The sequence below is a fragment of the Mus caroli genome, unplaced genomic scaffold, assembly GCF_978045245.1.
Source record: "Mus caroli unplaced genomic scaffold, Mus_caroli_1 scaffold_2, whole genome shotgun sequence".
NCBI lineage: Eukaryota > Metazoa > Chordata > Mammalia > Rodentia > Muridae > Mus > Mus caroli.
Window position 1 is genome coordinate 146,203,154 of NW_028227257.1, and position 24,046 is coordinate 146,227,199.

Below are 24,046 nucleotides of genomic sequence, written 5' to 3' on the forward strand. Positions count from 1 at the left end.
GTCCTGAAGGGTATGTCCCTATTCCAGAGGGTGCCTGGAAGGCAATAGCAGTAGCTTGTTGGTCTGTGGCTCAGTGGTAGGGTACCCTGGGCTCCATCCCCAGCATTCTCCTTTTCCCTGCTAGCACCCAGAAGAACAGTGTTGTTTTATCACAAATAGGACTGACTTATAGACTTACTAAAATCCTTTTCATAGCAATTTATCCTGCTGCTCAACTCCAAATAACACATACAACTCTCTCTCCAGACTGAGGAACGCAAGGACAGTGACGATGAGAGGTCAGACAGGAGCAGGCCTTGGTGGAGGAAGCGCTTTGTTTCAGCTATGCCTAAAGGTAATTTCACAAAACTTCAGAGTGCTGTCTGTAAGAACAAAGCCTCCAGTCTCTTTGGAGAGTAGTGTGGCCACGGCTCTGTGATGCTGCGGGGCTGTCTCTAGCTGTGTGGAAGTGTAGAACTGCTGTCATTGCGATGAATGCTCTGGCAGAGCTTTAAAAGGCCCTGTTCTTTGTGGGAAGTGGTTGTGGTATCCTAGATGGAGATCATGCCGGTCACTGTCATTAAACGTGGAGGACTCTCGGCATGCTGCTGCTAACTTAATGTTGAATTGCCATTTTGACATTCCTGGAGCAAATCTAAGCTTTTCATGTCTATGTGCATTGAAAGCGTGAGTGCCCTGCAGATGTAGATAGTGTCTATTGTGGAAAGGAGATGTATACATTTATTTTTCTTGAATAGCCTGACATCCTTTGAGTTGACAAAATTTCTCTTCCTGGAAAATGATAACTGCCCAAAGGTTGGGGTCCTCTTCCATAGGCCTTTCCCCAGGCTGTGGCGCTTAGGAGCTGAGGAGACCTGCATCTACCCGTGCTCTGGCCCACTTAATGGAGAGGAGTGCAGGATGCAGGAACTCTGTTCTTTTGGCAAAGCTAAGAGGCATTGGTTTTGACTTACTCTCAGTGGATCCTCATTAAATCATTCTTTGTATGGCAAATGACTCCACCGTAGATTCTGAAAGCTTCTTTAAGAACCTTTGATGCTATTTTAAGCATGATTATCAGTTGACGCTTGGGATTTCTTAGCTTTTAAAGTTTCAACCTCCTTGCACTTAGAAATGTTGGCACGCCAGCTAACTTCCGAGGAGTGTAGTATGTTATATGTCACAGTACTGACTTTATTTAATTTCCAGCTCCTATACCATTTAGAAAGAAAGAAAAACAAGAAAAAGACAAAGATGATCTGGGTCCTGACAGATTCTCAACACTCACAGGTTTGTAGACCCATGGGCTTCCTGGCTCCTTCATTCCCAGAGCACATATTTCATAACACTTTTTCTTGGGTGCCATAAGCGTTGCCTTTTTAGAAGAGTATGTTTGTGTGTGTATGGTTGGGAGTATGTTCTTCATGGCTCTGTGGTTTCCCCCTAGAGGCCACAGTGGGTCTCGGTGTGTTCTTCCTACAGACCACTACCACCGCCACCGTCCTCATTACCATAACCTGTCTCTGACAAAGCCTGCCTGACAGCTCAGCACCCAGGGGCCATGCCACCTGACTGCTGCAGTGTGTGGGGCCGCCTCCAGCTCTCTGCGTGCCCTGTCTCTGGATCACTGGTTGGACAGTTTTCTCAAACACTGATCGTAGGACACTAAATTTATTTTCATCTGTAGTTTGCTCTAGCTTATTCAGGATCACAATGAAATGCTATTTTATCTAATCATTTTATTTTTTTAATGATTAAAATATTTGTTCAACAATATTACAAATGCCAACCATTGTGGTAAAAGTTAAAGACTTTTTTTTACAGCTTGAACCATTATAATTGCTGTCTGATCCATGGCAGAGCTTTAGAGGTCTTCCTTATTCAACACCTGCGTTTCTGCAGCTTCTTGGATACCTTAAAAGCATCCGTGAGCTAGCATGAATGATCATAGTTGAATCTGATAGCTGTGCGTTGATTCTTAGATGCTGTAGATCATCTAGAGGGGAGTTCACCTCAGTTCTTTTTTTCCTTATCTTAATTTTAAAGTGTGTTATCTTCCCATCCTACTAAGTTACAATCAGCTATGGTCTCAAAAGTGACCAGTACAGTACCCATTCTGATGCGTGTTCTAATGTCTATTTGTGCGTGTTAGGTGTTCCTCCATATTTCAGCTTATATAGTTCTTCCTTATTAGATACAGTAACTTTCACAGTAATAAAGGGTATGAACAGAAAGAGAAAGGTTGAACAGGCCACAGTTCCCTGCTGAGAGCAGCCCAGCCTGTCCTATTCAGTTAGCAAATATCTGTTGACCATCTCATGCCAGACACCATCATAGATACTGTGGATATTAAATCAGATTACATATGACCTGGGTTTGTTGGGACCTTGCAGTGTTTTGGGAAGAGTTGAAAAGATACTGTCTTTTGGGCAATGGCTTTGTGTATTTTCCTGTGTTCTTCATTCTTGCTGTTAGAAGTATACACATGTCACAGAGGATGCTGCCATCTTCTTTCAATCCCAGCACTCAGGAGGCAGAGGCAGGAGTTCAAGGCCAGCTTGGTCTACATAGTGAGTTCCAGGCCAGCCTTGGTGAGACCCCGTCTTAAAAAAGGACAGAAGAGAGTACTGTAGTCTCTATAAGTAGAATTACACTTGGTGGAGTAGCTTTGTACGTAAATTGTTTAATGACTTTGAAGAAATTGTAAGTAGTTTTGGTCAATTTTGTTTGTTTGTTTGTTTGTTTGTTTCCCATGCTGAGATTGGAAGCTAAATCAAGTTCCTGTCTATCCGTTTCCCACCCTATAAAATAGTTCATTTTCTTTGGGTCTGATTGAAGAAGCTTAGCTTTCTTATTGGAGAAATTATACCCAATCCTAACTAATGATCACTTGTAAGTTACCATAAAATCAGTTTGAAATGTTTTTATATATATTCCTAATTTGCCTGGCCATAATCTTGCCACTCTAGCCACTGGTTTGGTTTTTGTTTTTCTTTTTTTTTTACAATCTCTCCTAATCTTTCTCAGAGTTTGTATAATGGTGGCTTTTCTGTCACTGAATCGGATATATATATATATATATATATATATATATATATATATATATATATACATACATACATATATATATATGTGTGTGTGTGTATATGTATATATATATATATGTATATATATATATATATATAAGTTTGTATTTACAGTTACCACACTTCATACAGTTTCCAGTTTCTACTGGATACAGTTAGCTTTTGAATAATTTTCATTGGCTGTAAGGTAATCTGATTCTGCTACATTGCAGCAGAACTCTTCTTTTCCCATTGAAATATTTAAGTTATTTCTTGTTTTTTTCTGAAAGTACCTTTGTGCCCATAGGTGGTTGTTGTTGTTGTTGTTGCTGCTGCTGTTGCTGTTGTTGTTTTGTTACCAGTGCTGGGGATTGAGCCCAGGCTTACACAGGCCAGTCAGGCACTCTCCACTAACTGTAACCCAGCTCTGCACCACAGCTTTTACTTTCATTATTTTCCTAGGATAACGTTTTTTGAGAAGTATTTTATTAAAGTAAAAGGTAATAAGCAACTTTGTAGTTTCATTGACTGAGGTTAGCCAGTTTACATTTGTCCCCTTTCACAGTCCTTGTGGACTCTCAATAGATAACCAGGGGGGCTGGAGAGACGCTCAGCAGTTTGCAGCACTTGTTGCCCTTACAGAGAACCTGGGTTCAGTTCTCAGCACCCTCATGTTGGTTCATAGCTACCTGTAACTTCAGGTCCAAAGGCTCTTCTGGTCTCCTCAAGCACCAGGAACACATTCGGTACATTTGCATTCATGAAACACTCAAAATATACTAAACAAACAAACAAGAATATTTTAAAAGCTACAATCCAAAATATTATACCTTAAAAGGGTTCTGCAGTGGTTGCATTTATATTTTGAAAAAGTCCACCATTATTATGAATCTCTTTTCATGACTATACTGTTATAGTAGACATTTAAATGTATTTGGAAGTCAGATGTGCTCACACCTATAATCCCAACTCACAAGTCTCAGGCAAGAGGTTTGCTACAAGTTCAAGGCCAGTGTAGGCCACAGAGAGACCTGTCCCAAAAAAGAAAAATATGCAAAAAACAACTTTGTGACTCCTCTATATAACTTGAGGTATTTTATAGAAACATGAACAGCAGTACTTGTTTTGTGGAGAGGACAGGCCTGTGAGTGTGCTGCCCAGCCCCGTGCCCCTTGCCTGCTCTGCTGGGGTGTGCTGAGGCCAGCGCTTCTTTGTGCAGTGGTTTGCTGATAAGTGTCCACATAAGAAGCCTACAACAAGTTCACTGGCAAGTGGTACAAATGCAGTGCTGTCAGCTGCTGTTGTCATTCACACACACACACACACACACACACACACACACACACACGCATACATAGAGGTTTTGATGCTATTTTAGAAATGTTTACAAATAGAATTCTACCAGAAGATACACTGCTGGGTTACTAGTTGGCCTAGTACAATCTCAGGAGTTTGAGTTTCCGTATGGAACTTTATTTTGTATTGAAGATCCATAACAGTCTATTAATGGCTACTATTTGAGACTGTAGGCTACTTTGTGTGTATGGTGCTGGGCATCAAACTCAGGGTCTTGTAAATGCTAAACAAGTCTTTACTGCTGAGCTGTATCCCTAGCTTGATGTTTTGAGATAGAGTCTCACTATTGCTCAGGCTGGCCTTGAATTCATAATTCTCTTATTTCAGCTTCCCAAGTGCTGGAATTATAATCATGTTCCACAATAGCAAGCTAGCTTAACAGTTTTGATAACTGATTTGGTCCTGTCAGTGAAACCATCTGCTCTGTGCATCCTAGACCCCTAGAATGCCAGGGGCCATTGTATGAATAAAAATGCTGTGTCCTGGCAGCCGCACTGTCACGGAGAGAAGTGGTGTGATAGAGCAGGACGTTCTGCAGCCTTCAAATGTGATGGAAAGAGGGATTTGCAAAGAAAGGATGGAGAAAGCCATTTATCAAAACTAAAAAAGGGTTTTGGTGTAATTTGAATAATTATTTTTCTCCTTAAGCATGGAGGTGTCTGATTAAGTTGTGTGTATTAAAAAAAAAATCAGCAGGCTTAGATAGGAGACCCACAAACTGAAAGCTAAGCCTTGGCTACTTAATGAATTAAAGGTCAGCCTAGGTTATATAGCAAGACTCTTCTATTTATCCCCCACTCCTACAAAAGAAACCATTGGTAGAAGTTGTGTTACCATGAATTGATAGTTACTGTGTCTTGAGCAAGTACTTTAGAATTCTTTCTGCACTGAACTTTGACACAGTCATGCAGAATTCCAATAGTACTGAGGTGGAGTGCCTCTTCCTGGTTTCCTGCTTTGGGAAGCTCTTAGACCTAGCAATGGGGTTCAGTAGGCAGCTGCATGGTGCCTCATAACACTGAGATATGCGCCCTTCTTTAGTCTGACCTCCTAACCTGCCTTTGGGATGCTGCTGCTGCTGGTGTTATACTAACAGCAGAGTAGGGATAAACCCAAGGAACTAATTGTCTTTCTCTTTTCCCCTGCAGATGAGCCCAGCCCTAGGCTCAGTGCTCAAGCTCAGGTTGCTGAAGATATTCTGGACAAATACCGGAATGCCATTAAACGGACCAGCCCCAGTGAAGGAGCAATGGCAAACGATGAGAGTGCAGGTGATAATCACAATAGATCTGAACCGTGATAGTTTATCTTAGAGATGAGGTAACTCAAACTCACATTGCCTTTAGAACAGGCTGTCCAGAGGAGCCACAGTATTTGAAAATGATAGCTTTTATAAGCATGTCAGGTTAGTGTATCCCTCTCTACAGCTTCCCACTAAATGTGGGCACCCGAGGTGTTCAGATGGTTTATGGTCACCTAATGAGGCTGGGGTGACAGCCCAGAGCACCTTGGTTTATGTTTTAGTGAGAGGGAACCCTCCCCTCAGCCCTCTACCCACCCCCACCCCACCCCCTTTTTTTTTCCTGTTTAGAGAAGTGAGATTTGATGTATTTATGGACTTTTAGCATAGCTGTGGTGGCCAACTCAGGCTAAGGTACTGTACCTTGTTGCTTGTTATGTCTTTTCTACAGCTCTCTCTCTCTCTCTCTCTCTCTCTCTCTCTCTCTCTCTCTCTCTCTCTCTCTCTCTCTCTCTCTCTCGTGGAATACTGACTATCTGTCATAAAAATACAGAGTCCTCAAGATATATTAAGCAAAAGCATGTAAAAGCATGAGCAGTTTGTTCAATCTGTCCCTGCCTGTGTGCTGTGTGCACTAAGCAGGAACTTGAGCTGCTCTGAGGAGGGCGCCTAAGGCTGAAGAGGAACTGAGGGCACCATGTTTTCCTTTCTTAGGGTTAGGGTGCAGACAACTCTACTCTGGAGGGCAGGCTTTCCCTGAAATCAGAATCCTCCTGCCTGTCTCCCAAGTGCCAACTCTCAGTGAAGTTTATTAAACTCTATATTTAGACTTGCCAGTTACCAATGTTTTGTCATAATTTCCTATACAAACAGTATTTATGAACATTTTATTCCTTTTGACTTAAAGGCGTTATTTTTGTTTTTCCTCTCCTCTCCTCTCCTCTCCTCTCCTCTCCTCTCCTCTCCTCTCCTCTCCTCTCCTCTCCTCTCCTCTCCTCTCCTCTCCTCTCCTCTCCTCTCCTCTCCTCTCCTCTCCTCTCCTCTCCTCTCCTCTCCTCCCCTCTCCTCTCCTCTCCTCCCCTCTCCTCTCCTCTCCTCCCCTCCCCTCCCCTCCCCTCCCCTCCCCTCCCCTCCCCTCCCCTCCCCTCCCCTCCCCTCCCCTCCCCTCCCCTCCCCTCCCCCCCTCCCCTCACTCCCCTCCCCTCCCCTCCCCCCCTCCCCTCCCCTCCCCTCCCCTCCCCGTCACTTTTCTTCCTTCCTTTCTTTCTTTCTTTCTTTCTTTCTTTCTTTCTTTCTTTCTTTCTTTCTTTCTCTCTCTCTCTCTCTCTCTCTCTCTCTCTCTCTCTCTCTCTCTTTCTTTCTCTTTCTTTTTCTTTCTTTGAGACAGAGTCTCATATAACCCAGGCTTGTATCAAACTAACCTTAACAGTTATTTACTTGTTTTTTTTGTTTTGTTTTTTTAAGATTAATTTTACTTTATGTGTATGTGTCTTTTTGTCTGCATGTGAAGTCTGTGCAGGACATGTGTGCGGTGACCATGAAGGTCAGAAAAGGATGTTAGATTTCTGGAACTGAAGTTACACACAGTTGCTAGGCACCATATGTGTACTCTGAACTCATCCTGTGTCCTCTGGAAGAGAAGCCAATGCTCTTAACATCTGGGCCATGCCTCCATCCCCAGCCTTGATCTCTTGTCTTCACTTTCACTACCTGTCTTCACTTCAACTGTTAGGGACACATCACCACACCTATTTGATTTGGTGCTGGGAATAGAATCCAAGGATTTTCTCATGCTAAGCAAGCCCTGGCTTTTTCTCATGCTACTGACTGAGCCTCAGGCCCCTTGACTTTATATATGTATATATTATCTTGTATTAACTGGCTAATTAAAAACGTAACAGATGTGGGAACCACAGACCTGGCCTCGATGTGTTTTGAACTAGTCCCTGGCTGTGTCTTAGGTGGGGAGGGCTTTGTTGAGGAGACTCAGGAGACATGAGTGAGTGTCTATCCCAGCACTTGGCAGGAGTCCATGTCTCTAAAGTGAAGCTATTGTTAAAATGCTTCTTGAGGCTCTCAGTTCTGTGGTTCAGTGATTCTGAATTTTATTAAGTAAATATGAACTTTATTAAGTTATTCCAAATTGGATACTGTGGCAAGAAGTACAGTTTTCTCTGCTCTAATATCTGATATCTTGATATATGGCCCTGGCCATTGATAATCTTGTTATGTCTGAGATTTGTTTTCTTTTTCTAAGAACTGTTATTACAAGACAAACTGACTTTTGATTACATTTCTCTGATACCTGCGAGCACCCGACATTTCCACATTAACTAGGCTGTCCTTTTCTTGGGGACTGTTTTGTTTAGAGGTGATGGGTGATGGTGAAAGTGCTCATGACTCTCCTCGTGAAGAAGCACTGCAGAACATCTCAGCCGACGACCTCCCAGACTCTGCCAGCCAAGCGGCCCACGCTCAGGACTCTGCTTTCTCTTACAGGTAATTACTTCTACGGTTTGGGACTTCGCAGGTTGCACTGTTTAGTTTTCGTTTGATTTGATTTGGTTTGGTTTTGGTTTTGGTTTTGGTTTTCGAGACAGGGTTTCTCTGTGTAGCCCTGGCTGTCCTGGAACTCACTCTGTAGACCAGGCTGGCCTGGAACTCAGAAATCTGCCTGCCTCTGCCTCCCAAGTGCTGGGATTAAAGGCGCGCGCCACCATTGCCCAGCTAAAGTATTTTTTCTTAATTAAGAGACAATTATGTTGTTTTTGCCATTCCCTTTCCTCCTTCCAACCTTTCACATTTGGCTTTGAATGTTCTGATCACAGTTGCAATCATTTGATGTCAACCGCTTGTTAAGTGTAAAGAAGGGCTGGGTGATGGCCCAGTCATTGAAGTGCTTGGTGCACAAGTAAATTTAATCCTCAGTGCCTACCTGAAAAAGCCAAGCGTGATGGTGTGCACTTGTAATCCCCACACTGAGAAGGCAACTGGTCCCTACCTTAGTCTAGCTCTAAGCCAGTGAGAGACCCTATCTCAATAACCAAGGTTGATGGCATCTCCTGAGGAATGTCATTGAGGTTGTCCTGTGGTTTCTACACACATGCACACCTGTACACACACACATACACACACACACACACAAGAGAAGAATAGATACTATTTACTAAGAAAACTCAGGTTGGACCAGGTGAGGTAGCACACACCTTTAGTAAGGAGGCAGAACCAGGTGAATCTCTGAGTTTGAGGGCAGCCTGGTCTACAGAGTAAGTGTCAGACCAGTAGGACTATACAGTGAAATAGTCTTTTCTTTTCTTTTTTTTTTCTTTTTTTCTTTTTTTTTTAAATAAATGACTCCAATTGTAGATATCAGATATCAAAAACATTAATTCAGGAATTTAAAAAAATTGTGCCTACAGGAGCACACAGGTAGCTTAAACAGTTACAGTGCCACTGTCTGTGCAGAATCACCAGCCTGTGTGCTGCACAGCGGGGACCCAGGGAGTCAGGAAAAGTTCTACATCAGCTCACCAAGTGCTGCAGCTCCGTTTTGGCATCCTTTCCTTTCCCCACAGCCTCTTGCTTCCTCAGACAAGGAGAACCTCTTAAAGCACCCTCACCCAGCTGTGTGCTAGTTTCCTCTCTCCATGTCTCCAGTGTTTAAAAATTTTTTTAGGGGGCTGGTGAGATGGCTCAGCAGGTAAGAGCACCCAACTGCTCTTCCAAAGGTCCTGAGTTCAAATCCCAGCAACCACATGGTGGCTCACAACCATCCGTAATGAGATCTGACTCCCTCTTCTGGTGTGTCTGAAGACAGCTACAGTGTACTTACATATAATAAATAAATAAATCTTAAAAAAAAAAGAAAATTTAAATATTTGTTTCTTTTTCCTTTATGTGCATTGATGTTTTGCCTGCATGTATGTCTGAGTGAGGATGTTGGTTCTCTGGAACTGGAGTTAAAGACAGTCGTGAGCTGCCACGTGGGTATTGGGAACTGAACCTGGGTCCTCTGGAAGAGCAGCCGGTGCTCTTAACTACTGAGCCATCTCTCCAGCCCCCATTTCTCCATTTTTAACTTTGTATTGTATTGTAGGCTATGGAAGGGCTCTACCACCAAATGGTAGCTGGGTCACCTGTTGAATGTCATAGAATCTAATCTCAGCACAAAACTTCCAAGCAGTAGAACATAGCAAGTAGTTTGTTTGGTTTTTTGTCTGTTTGTTGTTTGGTTTGGTTTGGTCAAGGGACGGGCTTGTCTGAAGCAGAGAGACTGGTAGGAAGCATTCAGGTTGGGTAATCAGCATCTGTGTCGTGGCAGACCCTCTGCTTACTCTCAGCACTTCACGGTGCTCTAGGAGGTCAGAAGGCTGCTGTGGCTGATGACGGTCACCTATGAGCTTGCCCAGAGCATTCTAACCCTCTTTTTTTAAAAAAAGAAAGATTTATTTATTTTATGTAAGTACACTGTAACTGTCTTCAGACACTGCAGAAGAGGGAGTCAGATCTCATTACGGATGGTTGTGGTTGCTGGGATTTGAACTCCGGACCTTCGGAAGAGCAGTCAGGTGCTCTTACCCGCTGAGCCATCTCACCAGTCCCATTCTAACTCTCTTAACCAGTAACTACAGGCTGTGCTTTGCCTTGAGGTGCCAGTTCTTTGAAACTGATCTTTTCTTAAAGAATCATTTGAAACATTCAGGTTCAGAGCTAACATGTTGTTAACTTACACATATATATCTGTAAAGTGTGGCTGTATCTGGCTGAGGGTGTGCTAGAAGTCCTGGGTCCCAGCTCCAGTCAGCACAAAAGGCTCTTATTATTTCTATGCAAGTAAATTCATGTGCCCTGTACTTATTCTTCAGAGATGTAAAAAAGAAGCTGAGACTCGCACTTTGCTCTGCAGACTCTGTGGCCTTCCCAGTGCTAACTCATTCAACAAGGAACGGATTGCCAGACCACACAGACCCGGAAGGCAAGTCATTCCTTACTCTCCAGTGTGCACATCTTGCACAGCAGAGGCTGCCACCCTTCACCTGTCCAATGCACAGAAATTCCTGTGGTCCAATTTTATATGTTTTTCTAAGTCATCTAAGGATACTTTGATTTCTTTTTAAAATAATTTGTATATGTATTTGTGTCTCTGCCATTTGTGTTTGGGTGCCCACAGAGACTAGAAAGAGGTGGTAGAGACCCTAGAGCTGGAATTCAGACAGTTGTGAGCTCCCTGGCATGGGTGCTGGTATGAGCTCAGGTCCTCTGGAAAAGCAGCACATGCTCTTAATTGAGCTCTAGGCCCTCTCCCCAGCTCCCAGTGCGTTGATCTCTGGTTGGTTATTTTATAAAGAGCGGCAGTGCTGCTTGGTTCTAATGGTTTGTGGTGCAGAAGAATTGACTTCCCAATTGCGGAGAGGTTATGAATCCTAACAGAATTCTTGGTTTTTTGTTTGTTTTTAGACAATGAAATTGTATGCTTCTTAAAAGTTCAAATAGCTGAAGCAATTAATTTACAAGATAAGAGCTTAATGGCTCAACTTCAAGAAACAATGCGTTGTGTGTGCCGCTTTGACAACAGGACTTGTAGGAAGTTGCTGGCATCCATTGCTGAAGACTACAGGTACTATTCCCGACCTGACTGGTTTATAAGCTGACTATAGAACAACAATGTTTTGTTTGTTTGTTTTGTTTGGGTTTTACTGAGGTAATGAATCTAGTTATAAAGCACACGGTGGTGTTTTCTTGGATAGAGATTTTTAAACACAGTTTAGAACTGTTAACTGACAGTTCTTGCTAGTTAAGAAGTGTAGTTTACTTCAACTTTTCATCAAGGGAGCTAAAGAATGGGTAGGGAAATGGCTCAATGAGTAAAACACAAGCATGAGGACCCAGGCAAAAGTGGGCATGGTGGGGTATGTCTGTGACTCTGTGACTCCATTCAGGAGAAGCAGATGCAGAGGATACTGGGGCCTTGCTGATGAGCCAAAACTGCAGGCTCCAAGTTCCATGAGAGAGCCTGTCGCAAAGAAAAAGGGAGACGGGGCTGCTGGGGAGAGGTCACTGGGTAAAAACACATGTCATGGAAGCCTGACAGTCTGAGGTAGAACCCTAGAATTCACCAAACAAAGGAGAGAGCTGAGTTTGCAAAAATTGTTCTGTGACCTCTACATGTATATTGTGGCAGCACAACTACACCCACAATGACACACATACAGTAATAATACTTTTTTTTTTTTTTTTTTTGCTTTTTTGAGACAGGGTTTCTCTATGTAATAGAGCCCTGGCTGTCCTTGAACTTTCTCTGTAGACCTGGCTGGCCTCAAACTCAGATTCACCTGCCTCTGCCTCCTGACTTCTGGGATTAAATGTGTATACTAGCACCCAGCAAATAAATAAATATTTTAAAAGCACTTTTCTTTTACTTTGAGGCCAGGAGATCTAGGTTACGACTTTTGTTGTTGTTTTACATGTGTTAAGAAAAACTATAGAAGCTGGGCGTGGTGGCGCACGCCTTTAATCCCAGCAGAGGCAGGTGGCTTTCTGAGTTCGAGGCCAGCCTGGTCTACAAAGTGAGTTCCAGGACAGCCATGGCTATACAGAGAAACCCTGTCTCGAAAAACCAAAAAAAAAAAAAAAAAAAAGAAAGACTATAGAAGGCCAGAGAAGCAGGAACAAGCCCTTGCCAGTAAGAGGGAAATATGAGTGTTGTTCTTAGGCAGAGTGCAGGCTCCCAGCCTTAAGGGATCTTGTCACACGAACACTATAAGCAAGTACGTGGTGTGGTTATTGGATGGTCTAATGTATAGTTTGTGTTTTGTCTGTTAAGTGTGGAGCCCTACAAGCATGGAGACCATGCTTCTGTAATAAAAGCAATGAGCCTGCAGAGGCCTTGGAGACAGTTAGTGAGTTAGGCCCTGATGATGATGTGCCACAGAAACACACACAAGGGCAGCTTTCCTGAGCTGGCAGCGGGGAGCATTCCCAAGATGCTTGTCTACAGCCTTGAGTGCCAACTTGTAAAACCAAAGTCTATGAAGGAATTGTTTAAAAAAAAAAAAATTAAGACTCTTAGTTACTCAAGAAAGTATGCACTGCTACACATCTGATCATCTGATTTCAGTAGCACTTTGTTTTCTTTCAGAAAAAGAGCTCCGTATATTGCTTATCTTACCCGCTGCCGACAAGGACTGCAGACCACACAGGCTCACTTGGAAAGGCTCTTACAAAGGGTTTTACGGGACAAAGAAGTGGCCAATCGGTACTTCACCACTGTCTGTGTGCGGTTACTGCTTGAGAGCAAAGAAAAGAAAATCAGGGAGTTCATTCAAGGTAACGAAATGCATTCAGACAGACGTCGCCTTAGCCATGGGACGTGCGGAGGATGGTTTTGCTTTGCACAGTTATGGATATGCTAGCATGTCTTACAGCAGTTTCTTAAATTACCTGCTTCCTCCCTGCTAGCCTCCCTCCCTCCCTTCCTTTAAGATTTTGGGGCTGGTGAGATAGATGGTTTAACAGTTATGATGACGTCTCTTCCTGAAGACCAGAGTTCAAGTCCCAGTCCCTATAGCAATGGCACCAGGGAATTTGCTCTCTTTTAGCCTGTGCAGGCACCAGATGCACCCATGCACAGATAAAATAATCACAACAACAATAATAAAATAGAAGATTTTTAGTATAATGTGTATGTATACGGTGCGGGGTATAAGCCAGAAGAGGGGTCATATCTCCTAGTACTCAGGTTACAACATGGGTACTGGGAACCAGACTCCATCCTTTTGAAGGGTAGCAAGCTGCTTCTAACTGCATAGCCATCTTTATACCTCCTTTAAAAATATTTTTTATTCTTTCTTTAAAGTTTTGCGGGTCTAGGGCTTGTCACATTTGTGGTAGGGTTCTCTAGAGGAATATGTATATATACATACATAAATATATATACATAAAATATGTATGTAGGACTTACTGAAATGGCTTGCAGGCTTGTGGTCCAGGTAGTCCAACAAAGTGCTAGGCACCTCATCTAGTCTTCAGTAGACTCCAGAATCCTGAAGAAGTTGGTTCTAATGCCAGGGCAGGAATGAACTTAACAGTAAGACCAAGGCAAGCAGGCAAGTAATGAAAACTTGCTTCTTCTATGTCTTTTATACGGGCTGTCAGCAGAAGATGGGGCCTAGATTAACTGTGGATCTTCCCACCTCAAAAGATCCAGATTAAAAGTGAGTCTTTCCACTTCAAATGATTTAATTAATTTAAAAAAAAAAAATCCTCACAGGTGTGCTTGGGTTTAGTTAGTTCTTATTGTGGTCAAACTGACAGCCAAGAGTTGCCAACACAGGATCTGATTTGGGTCTTTATTTGGCAGCAGTCATCCTTACCCACTTAGCCATCTCCCAGGCCTAAGATTTTGTGCTCTTGGAATGACTTTGGGATTGGTTCTCTGAAAAGACAGAGGGAAGCGTTGATGAACACAGTCTATCCAGATTTTTGACTAAAAACCTAAATGGGCTGGAAAGATGGCTCAGCATTTTGCAAGAATACATGATGTCTTGCAAAGGACATGGGTTTGATTCTCAGTACCCATCTAGCAGCTCACTGTTGTTCATGACTCCAGTTCCAGGGGATCCAACACCCTCTTTTGTCCTCAGAAGGACCAGCTATGCATGTGGTGCAATGATATACATGCAAATGAAACACATACATAGGGGAAAAAAATAAATCTTTTAAAAAGTAAATAATAATTTATCAAAAGAAAGAAAGAGAGAAAGAAACCCAAATGGTTCCCAAGCTATGATGAAGGAACTCTATCCACAGATGGGCTCCTGGAAACAGAGCCATCAGCATTAGCTACTCGACATGGGGTCAGTGTGCAGTGTCAGCCCTGCCACTTGAAGGGACCTACCTCATCAAGGACTCATAGACTTTAAAGTGGTGGGCTGCTGTGGCTCCCACACTCTCCGAAGGGAAGACCAGATCATTATCCTCTGTGGATGTCAGCTTTCATTGTTCTGCTCCATGATGGTCTTCTATGAACAAGGTGTCTAACTCAGAATGGGTAGGGAAAGCCACTCTGTGTCTGCTGCTCTGCTACTGGGAGTAACAACTCAAAAGACGACCCTGCCTTCAGGATCTGCTTCCTGCTTAGGTACATATTATACACTGCATGGAGACTGTCTCAATGGAAAAAACAAAATCATAAACATGGTGGTATAATTCTGTAATGCAAGCTGCTCAGGGGGCTGAGGAAGGAAGATCACAAGTTGAAAGCCTTCCTGGGCCGTTGAGTGAGTTTAAGACCAGGGAGGATTAGGAATGCAAGGTCACCTTGCACCATATAATGAGACACTCCCCCTCCCATCGAACTATTAAAAGTAAAAGCAAGCCAATCAGTAGTGGCCCACACCTTAATCTTAGCAGAGGCAGGTGGGTCTCTGTGAGTTCAAGGCCAGCCTGGACTACAATGGAAGTTTCAGAATAGCCAGAGCTACACAGAGAAACCCTGACTGGGGTGTGGGGGGGGTCAAAAGCAGAGTGAGGTCATAAGCTACTGGCTGTATTCCGGTATGTGAAGCCCTGGATTCAATACCCAGTGCTTTAGAAAGAAAAATTACAAGTATTAAGGACTGATATGAAGTGTCTGAGTTGTATTAGTTTTATCTGAGATTGAGTATCTATATATTAAAAATGGAACAGAAGCTGCAGGGATGGCTCAGCAGGTAAGAACACTTGCTGGTCTTTGAGAGGACTTGGAATCCATTCCCAGCACTCGCATGGCAGCTGACATCCATCTCTAACTCTAATTCCAGGGAGTCTGACAGCAACTTCTGGCCTCCTCAGGCATCAGACACACACTCAGACAAACCCATACGCATTTACAAGAGACTTGGAGATGTGAAAATTTTGTATCTACTTTTTATTTTTAATTTTTATTATTTTTAACTCAAAGTCTCATATAGGCCAGGCTAGCTTCAAACTTACTATGTAGTCATGGCTAGCCATAAACTATATGGATCTTCCTCCCTCTTATTCCCACATGTTGGTGTTAAAGGTATGTGTTGCAATGCCCAGCATTGATTTTTGTGGTTTTTTTAGACAGTTTCAGTATATCCCAGCTTGTGACCCTCCTACCCCTGCCTTCCAAATGATGAGAACATAGGCATTTACACCATGACTTAAGCTGTACTCACATAGCCGGGCGTGGTAACCCACGCCTTTAATCCCAGCACTCGAGAGGCAGAGGCAGGTGGATTTCTGAGTTCGAGGCCAGCCTGGTCTACAGAGTGAGTTCCAGGACAGCCAGGGCTATACAGAGAAACCCTGTCTCCAGCCTCCCATCCCCCCACCCCCCCCAAAAGGTAATATTCACATGGTTTTTAAAAACTGTGTATATTTTATATTTAAATATTCACATATTTCTTAATTTTCCCTTTTGATATTCTTGCTTTAACATTATGGTGCTAGTATTATTTTTAATTGGAATGATTTCTGTAGACCCCACTCCCCCACCCCTTTTTCATGAGAGTCATGCTCTAAGGCTACCCTGACATAATAGAGACTTAAATTGCATAGTACTGAACCTGCATATTGAATGGATAACTGAGCTACAAGGGAGGTGACTGAGTAGGCCATGTATACAGTGTGGCTGTCCTGACCAAAGGGATAACTCATCTGTGGTGGATAGAATGGGGTTTCTAGACTTCTTCATGCTGAACAATTTGCAGTTCAAACAGTAGGAACAGCCTGGGAAGCTGGCTCAGTGAGTCAAGGCATGCCACCAAGCCTGATGACCTGAGTTTGATTGCTGGGGTTCATATGGTAGAGAAAGCCAACTCATATGAGTGTCCCCTGACCTCCACATGCATACTTCGGAGGTGCACACCCCCTGGCAGGGAAATAAATGTAACAAGAGAGACGAGAATAAATTGTACAAATGTGTATTTCTAGAACTTTTCCATTTAATACTTTTTGATAAGAATAATGGAAACAGAAAACAAAAGTGAAGATAGGAGGTCGACTGTAATTCCCCTTTAGGGTTACTTCTATGGCATATTTTAAAGGATACTATTTCTCTTGGAGACTTTCAGAAACTTACTGCTGCTGATGATAAAACGGCTCAGGTGGAGGATTTTCTGCAGTTCCTGTATGGTGTGATGGCTCAGGATGTCATATGGCAGAATGCCAGTGAGGAGCAGCTGCAGGATGCCCAGCTGGCCATCGAGCGGAGCGTGATGAATCGGATCTTCAAGCTCGCTTTCTACCCTAACCAGGATGGGGACATACTTCGTGACCAGTGAGTACTGTGCTTAATGTCTGCGTGGGACTCCAGAGATATTTTAGCTATACCTTTGTTTGGTACAGTAGTGAAGAAAATGCATCTGTTACCATTTGCATTTGTCAGAGTGGATGCTGATACTCAGCTTGAGGGGACAGCACGGTCGGAAGAGACTAGTCTGAATTCAGATAGCCTTTCTGAGCATCTCTGCCGTGTGCCTGCCTCACGCGGTCTTCTGTGTCTTCTGTGGGATGAGTTGTTTGATCTTGACCCAGGCATCCCTTTCTTAGGAACCCATTTCCTTTCTAGCTTAAATTGCTCAGGTTTACACAGTTGTTTCATGGTTGTCATTTGCCATATGTTTGAGTCATGGTTTCTTCTTTTCTTTAAAGGTTTATTTTCTCTTATATGTATTATTGTTTGGCCTGCATGTGCACCATGTGCATGCCATCAGAGGTCAGAGAGGGCATCAGATCCTCTGGAACTGGAGTTTCAGGTGGTTGTGAGCTGCCCTGTAGCTGGTGGGAAGCAAACCAAGTTCCCTTCAAGAGTAGCCGGTGCTTGTAGCTGCGGACCCTAAGCTTTTCCAGACCCTGAGTCATGGTTTGTTAATCCAGTGTCCCTGAAATGTGGAGCCTAGTAGTTATTTGATCTACGAGCCTATTCTGGGTGTGGTGGGTGTTTAGCAGCACTCATGATCCAACCAGTTATGGCAACTGACTCTAGATATTGCTAGACTGTCCCTCATTTATGCCTCTCCTGCTGTTAGGGCTTTTGCATGTTTGACAAGCACTCTTCTCTGTGGGCTGGGGAGTGCGCATATGGTCAGCAACATGTGTCTTCTTAGGCGTCTCGTGAACCCAGGGCCCTATAATTCAGCTACCTACCGTGTCTACCATTGTGGCGCTGGGCGGATAGGCATGCACGGAGGCTAAGTATCCAGCCAGGCCCTCATTGTCACTTTGCAAGTACTTTCCCAGTTAGGCCATCTGCCCAAGCCTCCCTGGTTTTTTTTTTGTTTGTTTGTTTTTTTGTTTTTTTTTTTAAGAAATCCATCCTGTTGGGGGATAGAAAAGTGGGATGCAGAGACTTTGGCTTTTGTGTTTTTCTTCTGTTTTCTTCTCTGTATTCTCCATGATCCTGATTCTACCCCCAAACATACTGACCATGTTGTCACCATGTTTTCTAGCAAATGACAATGACTTTGGTGCCTAGGGATCCTCAGGAGTCCATGTGGTAGAATCTCAAGGAAGGCCATTAGTGGCCTTTGCTTTTTACAGGTTTTATGTGTACATCGATACACTACACATGCTGTGGGTAGGACCCAGGGTTTCATGTATGCTCTCTCGCTGAGCTGTACCCAGGCTACAGATACTCTGAGGAGTTGCACACATGTCTGAGAGAATATAGGATACACCTTCCTGCGAAACGAAGTTGGCATTTGGGTTGTTGCAGCTCTCTAAGTGCTCTTGGTCTCAGACTGTTTGCTGACTCTGGTCTAGTTCCTCTCCAGAGACCTGTTTACAAATCAGGCATGGGGTACAGAGTCGGGAGGCTGAAGCTTTATGTACGACAGAGTTTATCCCTCCCACTGCTTCATCCATTTCTGCAGGTTTTACAGAGTAGAGAGCAAACTTGTCTCTAAAAAGGATCAGGAGCCAGGAGGCTGAGTTTAACCCCTGCTACTGAGGAAGCTCCTTAACTTTTAAAATCCTAATTCCGGTCATCAAAGGAAGAGCTGGGCTGCTAGTCAAGTCTTGTCTCCATCTGAAAGCTGTGGCCATTGCTTTCTGGCCTGTGACGATCCTGCTTGTCACTTCCCTCCCTTGCCTCACTCCCTTTCTTTCAGTGCACAGGGTGTCCAGGCTCAGGGCCTCTCCTCCAGCTGGGCTTGCTGGTGACCTCCACATTCCCACAGCCTTCTGGCTCACGGAGTGGTTTTTCTTTCTTTCTTTTTTTTAAAGATTTATTTTTATTTATGTGTATATTTCTGTGTAACTGTATGCATGTGTGTAAGAGGCAGCTCAAGTTAGAGGCCGTGTGAGCTGCCCAGCCTGCGGCATTTCTAAGTGAATCTGTAAGAGATGGATGGTCTTATTGTGTAGTCCATGCTAGTGCCAGCCCTGACATCCCGACCCCTCTCCCTTAACCTCTGCTGGAACTACAGACGCCTACTGCCATGCTTGGACTTGAGCATGGCCTCCTTTGTTCTTCTTGCTTTCTACATCGTTTAGGCTAGCCCTACCTTACCATGCTGAGCGAGCTAAGATAAGTCCTCGTAAATGAACTGTACTGTGACTAAGAGTCATAATGTAGTAGTAGTACTAGTAATAATAATGTAACCATGATGTAATCTGTATCTAGAAGAGAGTCTAAAATGCTTTGTTTTGATAAAATACAGTTGTGACTATTTGTATACTTTACTTTCAGAAATGTGCATTTACATATGAATTTTGGGTGGTTTTCAGGGTTCTGCATGAACATATCCAGAGATTATCTAAAGTAGTGACTGCAAACCACAGAGCTCTGCAGATCCCTGAGGTAATGCGGGCTGTGTGTAGCGGGTGGTGGTGTACTTGGAAAGTTAACATTTCAGCAAGGCCCCGGCTGCCCCGAGACAGAAGCACCATTTCCCCAGGTGCTCGTCCCTCTCATTGTCACTGTCCCCAGGGAACTTCTGGGGTGTAACTTCCTCTGTGTAGAAAAGGACCTCAGTGGAGAAGTGGGGAGAGCCTATAGTAGGGCACCCCTTAAAGTATCTCTGTTCCCAAGCACAGCTTCTGCCCCGCTCTGCCCTCCTGGGCAGTGTGCTGTCCCTGCGCAGTGTCAGGCTGGGCTTTGCAAAGGTGTCCCTTTCTGATGCCGACAAGAACTGTTCCAGAGGGAAGGCTCAGTCTGCATGGCCTCAGAGCAAGTGCTTGCTTGGGTGGGGCCAGCTCTTTGGAGTTCCTGTTTGTTAAAGATTCCTTATGGTGAAACATTGAGTACTGCAGGGTTTTACAGTTTCTTTGGTATGGGTGTCTTAGTCAGGGTTTCTATTCCTGCACAAACATCATGACCAAGAAGCAAGTTGGGGAGGAAAGGGTTTATTTGGCTTACACTTCCATACTGCTGTTCATCACCAAAGAAGTCAGGACTCAAGCAGATCAGAAAGCAGGAGCTGATGCAGAGGCCATGGAGGGATGTTCCTTATTGGCTTGCCTCCCCTGGCTTGCTCAGCCTGCTCTCTTATAGAACCCAAGACTACCAGCCCAGAGATGGCACCACCCACAAGGGGCCTCCCCCCTTGATCACTAGTTGAGAAAATGCCTTACAGTTGGATCTCATGGAGGCATTTCCTCAACTGAAGCTCCTTTCTCTGTGATAACTCCAGCCATGTCAAGTTGACACAAAACTAGCCAGTACAATGGGTTTTTTGTTGCTTGGTATTTGCTTGTTTGTTTGTTTGTTTGTTTGTTTAAGACAGCTCCTTACCCCCTATACACAAGGTCTCTCTTATTCTATAGCCCTCACTGTCCTGAAACTCCCTATGTAGACCAAGCTGGCCTTGAATTCATAGAGATCCTCCTGCCTCTACCTCAAGAGTAGAGACAGATTCTTTCAAGTCCTCGCTGACCTCAAGCTTGCTATGTTGCTGAGGCTGGCCTTAAGCCCCTGACCCTCCTGCCTTGATCCCCCAAAGTGCTGTGATCCCAAGCTTTCGCCACCATCCTGGGCTTTGACTTTGTTTTTGTAGAAGCACTGCAACAGGAATCCTAGTGATGTCTACATTACCTTCTTGCTGCTGCTTGTCTGTGCTTCTGAAATCAGCTAAATGGAAAATCTCATCTCAGCTTTGTAAGAAACTCACAGGGAGGTTATGAGCTCCAGGCTCTGTGGTATATATATATACCTCTGCCTGATGGCTAGGCTGTTGTGTTTTGAAATAGGGTTTATCTTGGGTGGCTGGGAAAAAGTGTCCCTTGTCAGCTTGCTGTGACAGGTACCAGGGCTGCTGTGCAGATTGCTGTTGGATTCATGATCTGTATGTTGTCTGCCGTCTTGCTTAGGTTTATCTCCGTGAGGCACCATGGCCGTCTGCACAGTCAGAAATCAGGACAATAAGCGCTTACAAAACGCCCCGAGACAAGGTGCAGTGCATCCTGAGGATGTGCTCCACCATCATGAACCTCCTGAGCCTGGCCAACGAGGACTCTGTCCCCGGGGCAGATGACTTTGTTCCTGTGTTGGTGTTTGTGTTAATAAAGGTGAGTCTCTTAGTATTGTCTAATAGTTTATGTGACCTCTTGAGCAGGGTGCCACAGAGCTTCACAAGGTAATAGATTTGAATCCTGGGATCCTTTCTAAGACTTGAAGATGCTTAATTCCAAAACAGTCTAGGGATTGTTGTCCAGAGCCCTGGCCTGGCAGCTCCAACAGATCATGGAAGAACAGATGCTAAGATGGCCCTGGCAGAGTACAGCACCGAGTAATGGGCTCTTTCTTATTTCCCATCTGTCTAGGCAAACCCACCCTGCCTGCTGTCCACCGTGCAGTACATCAGCAGCTTCTACGCCAGCTGTCTGTCTGGAGAGGAGTCCTACTGGTGGATGCAGTTCACAGCAGCCGTGGAGTTTATTAAAACCATCGATGACAGAAAGTGACCAAGACCAGGCTCACCAAGGCAGCAGACTGTAGCCAGGAAACAGATCTCTAGGAACATGTAGCAGCTTCCTTGAAAGCTGAACATTGTTTTGTCTAATGCTGTACAGCTTCCAGACGTTTCCACATGGCTCTTCCTAAGCAGATTAACAAGCTACACGCAGGTCCTCGTTCCTTTCGGCCTTTCTGAGTTGCATATTTTATTTCCTGACCCCACGTAGAGAGTAGTACTGCAAAAGGGACCATGTTTTTCAGGTGTTTTAAATTTTTAAAAACCAGAACAGAATCTTTTAGGAAACGTCTAGATCTTGTTTCATGAATTCCCTGTTCGTCCTTCTCATTTTTAGAAAGAACAGTGTGCCCCTTTCAAGTTGCTGTGTGAGCGTTCGGTCGTGAGGCACCTGCACGGAGGGTCTCAGGAGATGTGCTGCGGGCTCCCTAGATACACTCTCCTAAGGAAGAGCTAAGAAGGAAATGTAAATCTAATATATATTTATATTTGATGTACTATGGGCATCTTCAGACTCTAATAAACAACAAGGACAGTTGCTGAGAGTAGGCTGTGACATTCCCTCTTGTGAAATGGTTTCCTTGACAAGATTTAAGCTGAGCTTAAAAGCAAAAGCAGAAATATTTATTAGTCTGGAGTAGAGTTTATCGCTCTGCATGTGTGGAGTTTGATGGGGAAGTCATGTAGGCGTGTACCACCATGGACATGTGTTGAGCCTGCGTATTGGGGCAGACTCCACCATGTGGACAAGCAGTACGTGGCTTGGCAGGTGTGCTCATGCGTCCTTCCTTTGCACCTGCGCACTGAGTGGAAGCCACGAAGGGCTCCTTACCGAGCCTCAGCTATCATCTGTCTCTGATGATGGTTCACATTGAATGCACAGACCAGGAATTCAGTGAATGTCATTTTTTAAAACTAATTTGTATCCTCTGCTCTACTGATCCAGGTCTTACTAGTGTTAAACTATTTTGATCAGCCACACTATTCTTATGGAAAAAAATCTATTTTGGCAGGTTTCTGTGCCTTTATTGCCCTCTTCTGAAAAAAAAAAAAAAAAGTGTCTCTGTAGTTTGGTTTGCGTTGTACATCAGTAATTAATCAGGAATGGGCTTTGGTGCCTGAGAAGCTGGCCAAAGAGGCACACCAAAGCTTCAAGCACAAGTCTTGTACATACGCCATCACCGAGGGGTTTCACCTTGTATGTTTCCTAAACCTGTCTAGCTTTTTTGACAAATGCTGCAATTCCATACTTCTGAGTCCCTTGTGGTGGCAGCAATACAGGCATCTTCTAAGGGACCCGTGACAACCAGCCATGAGCAGGTGGATAACGACCGTCTGCTCCCTCTCTGAGAACTCGGCCACACCGTGCCAAAAGAAGCTGAGTTTTCTTCATGCTTCCACGTCTCCCTTCCCTTTCAAATCCCAAAATAGGAATTTACATAGGAGTGTGAGATGTGGTGCCTGCCTTTTAGGGAGAGATCAAAACTAAACTAGTATCACAAATATCTGTTCAGATGTTGGATCAGGAAATCTGTGTACTTAATGGGCTGTTGTTGTCCATCTTGCCTTGGGGTTGGAAGTCATATCCCTTGCTGAGTACATTGTAAGCCAAACTCTGACAGGGTTCTGCAACTAGAAGGGAGTCTAACATCTACTTCAGCACTGATTCAATAAATGTTAAGTCAACAGAAAATTTTGAATAGTTGGAATTCATTGTTATGGGACTTAACTTGTAAATCAATGATCTCTCTCTCTCTCTCTGTTTCTTTCTTTCTCTCTCTCTCTCTCTCTCTGTAATGGTAGCTACATATATTCCATGTTATCACTGTGGAAATAAATATGAAGATGTGGATGTTGCTGCAGGGCTCTTTTCTGTGGAATGAAGGTCATGGATGTGAGGTGTAGGGCTACAGTGTCCAAGCAAGTGGTGAGGTGCAGCCTGGCATTGGGAACACCTCTGGACGTGGGGTAGATGCCAGCACTGTCCAGGAGCAAACTCCAGCATCCACCATTGCTTTGCAATCAGGCATTCTTTCCCCCCATATTTATTTTATTTTATTTTACTTTATTTTTTGTGTATCGGTATTTTGCCTATATACCTGTCTGTGCAGCTATCTATGCAGTGGCCATGGAGTCCAGAAGAGGGCATTAGATCCCCTGGAACTGGAAAACAGAAGGCTGCAAACTGTCATGTGGTTACCAGGACTCCAACCTGGGTCCCCTGGAATAGCCAGAGTTCTGAACCGATGCGCTGAACTGTCACTCCAGCCCCACGATGGAATCCTTGTGGGGTTGATGTCTCAGTTTATCAAGTATCCACTTCCTGGCAGCGATAGCATGCAACAGGGAGTGACTTGACTTGTTTGTTTTCCTGGAAAGGGAGCAATAGGTCTTCAGATGTTTCCCACTTTCCTACATGAAGGTACTGCTGTGTGCAAGTCACCTGGGGAAATGTTCAGACACCTAAAATTATATAGAATTTACAAAAT

At 44.0% G+C, this 24,046-nt stretch overlaps 1 protein-coding gene across 7 annotated transcripts in view; it reads left to right on the forward strand.

The window, feature by feature from the left end:
* The window catches only part of Gapvd1 (GTPase activating protein and VPS9 domains 1), a 76,558-nt gene extending 53,149 nt beyond the window's left edge, over positions 1-23,409 (forward strand). For 4 of the 7 annotated variants that reach the window (XM_029472029.2, XM_029472032.2, XM_085834994.1 and 1 more), the window contains 11 exons: positions 247-334; positions 1,189-1,269; positions 5,549-5,671; positions 8,010-8,139; positions 10,506-10,615; positions 11,098-11,257; positions 12,779-12,966; positions 16,711-16,924; positions 19,375-19,447; positions 20,956-21,153; positions 21,409-23,409. In XM_029472029.2, the coding sequence (XP_029327889.1) occupies positions 247-334; positions 1,189-1,269; positions 5,549-5,671; positions 8,010-8,139; positions 10,506-10,615; positions 11,098-11,257; positions 12,779-12,966; positions 16,711-16,924; positions 19,375-19,447; positions 20,956-21,153; positions 21,409-21,549 (1,506 nt within the window). In that variant the 3' untranslated portion in view covers positions 21,550-23,409. The remainder of the gene's footprint in view (positions 1-246; positions 335-1,188; positions 1,270-5,548; positions 5,672-8,009; positions 8,140-10,505; positions 10,616-11,097; positions 11,258-12,778; positions 12,967-16,710; positions 16,925-19,374; positions 19,448-20,955; positions 21,154-21,408) is intronic. The other 3 variants (XM_029472039.2, XM_021184153.3, XM_021184158.3) reach the window with 1 other exon arrangement.
* Positions 23,410-24,046: the final 637 nt, after the last annotated feature.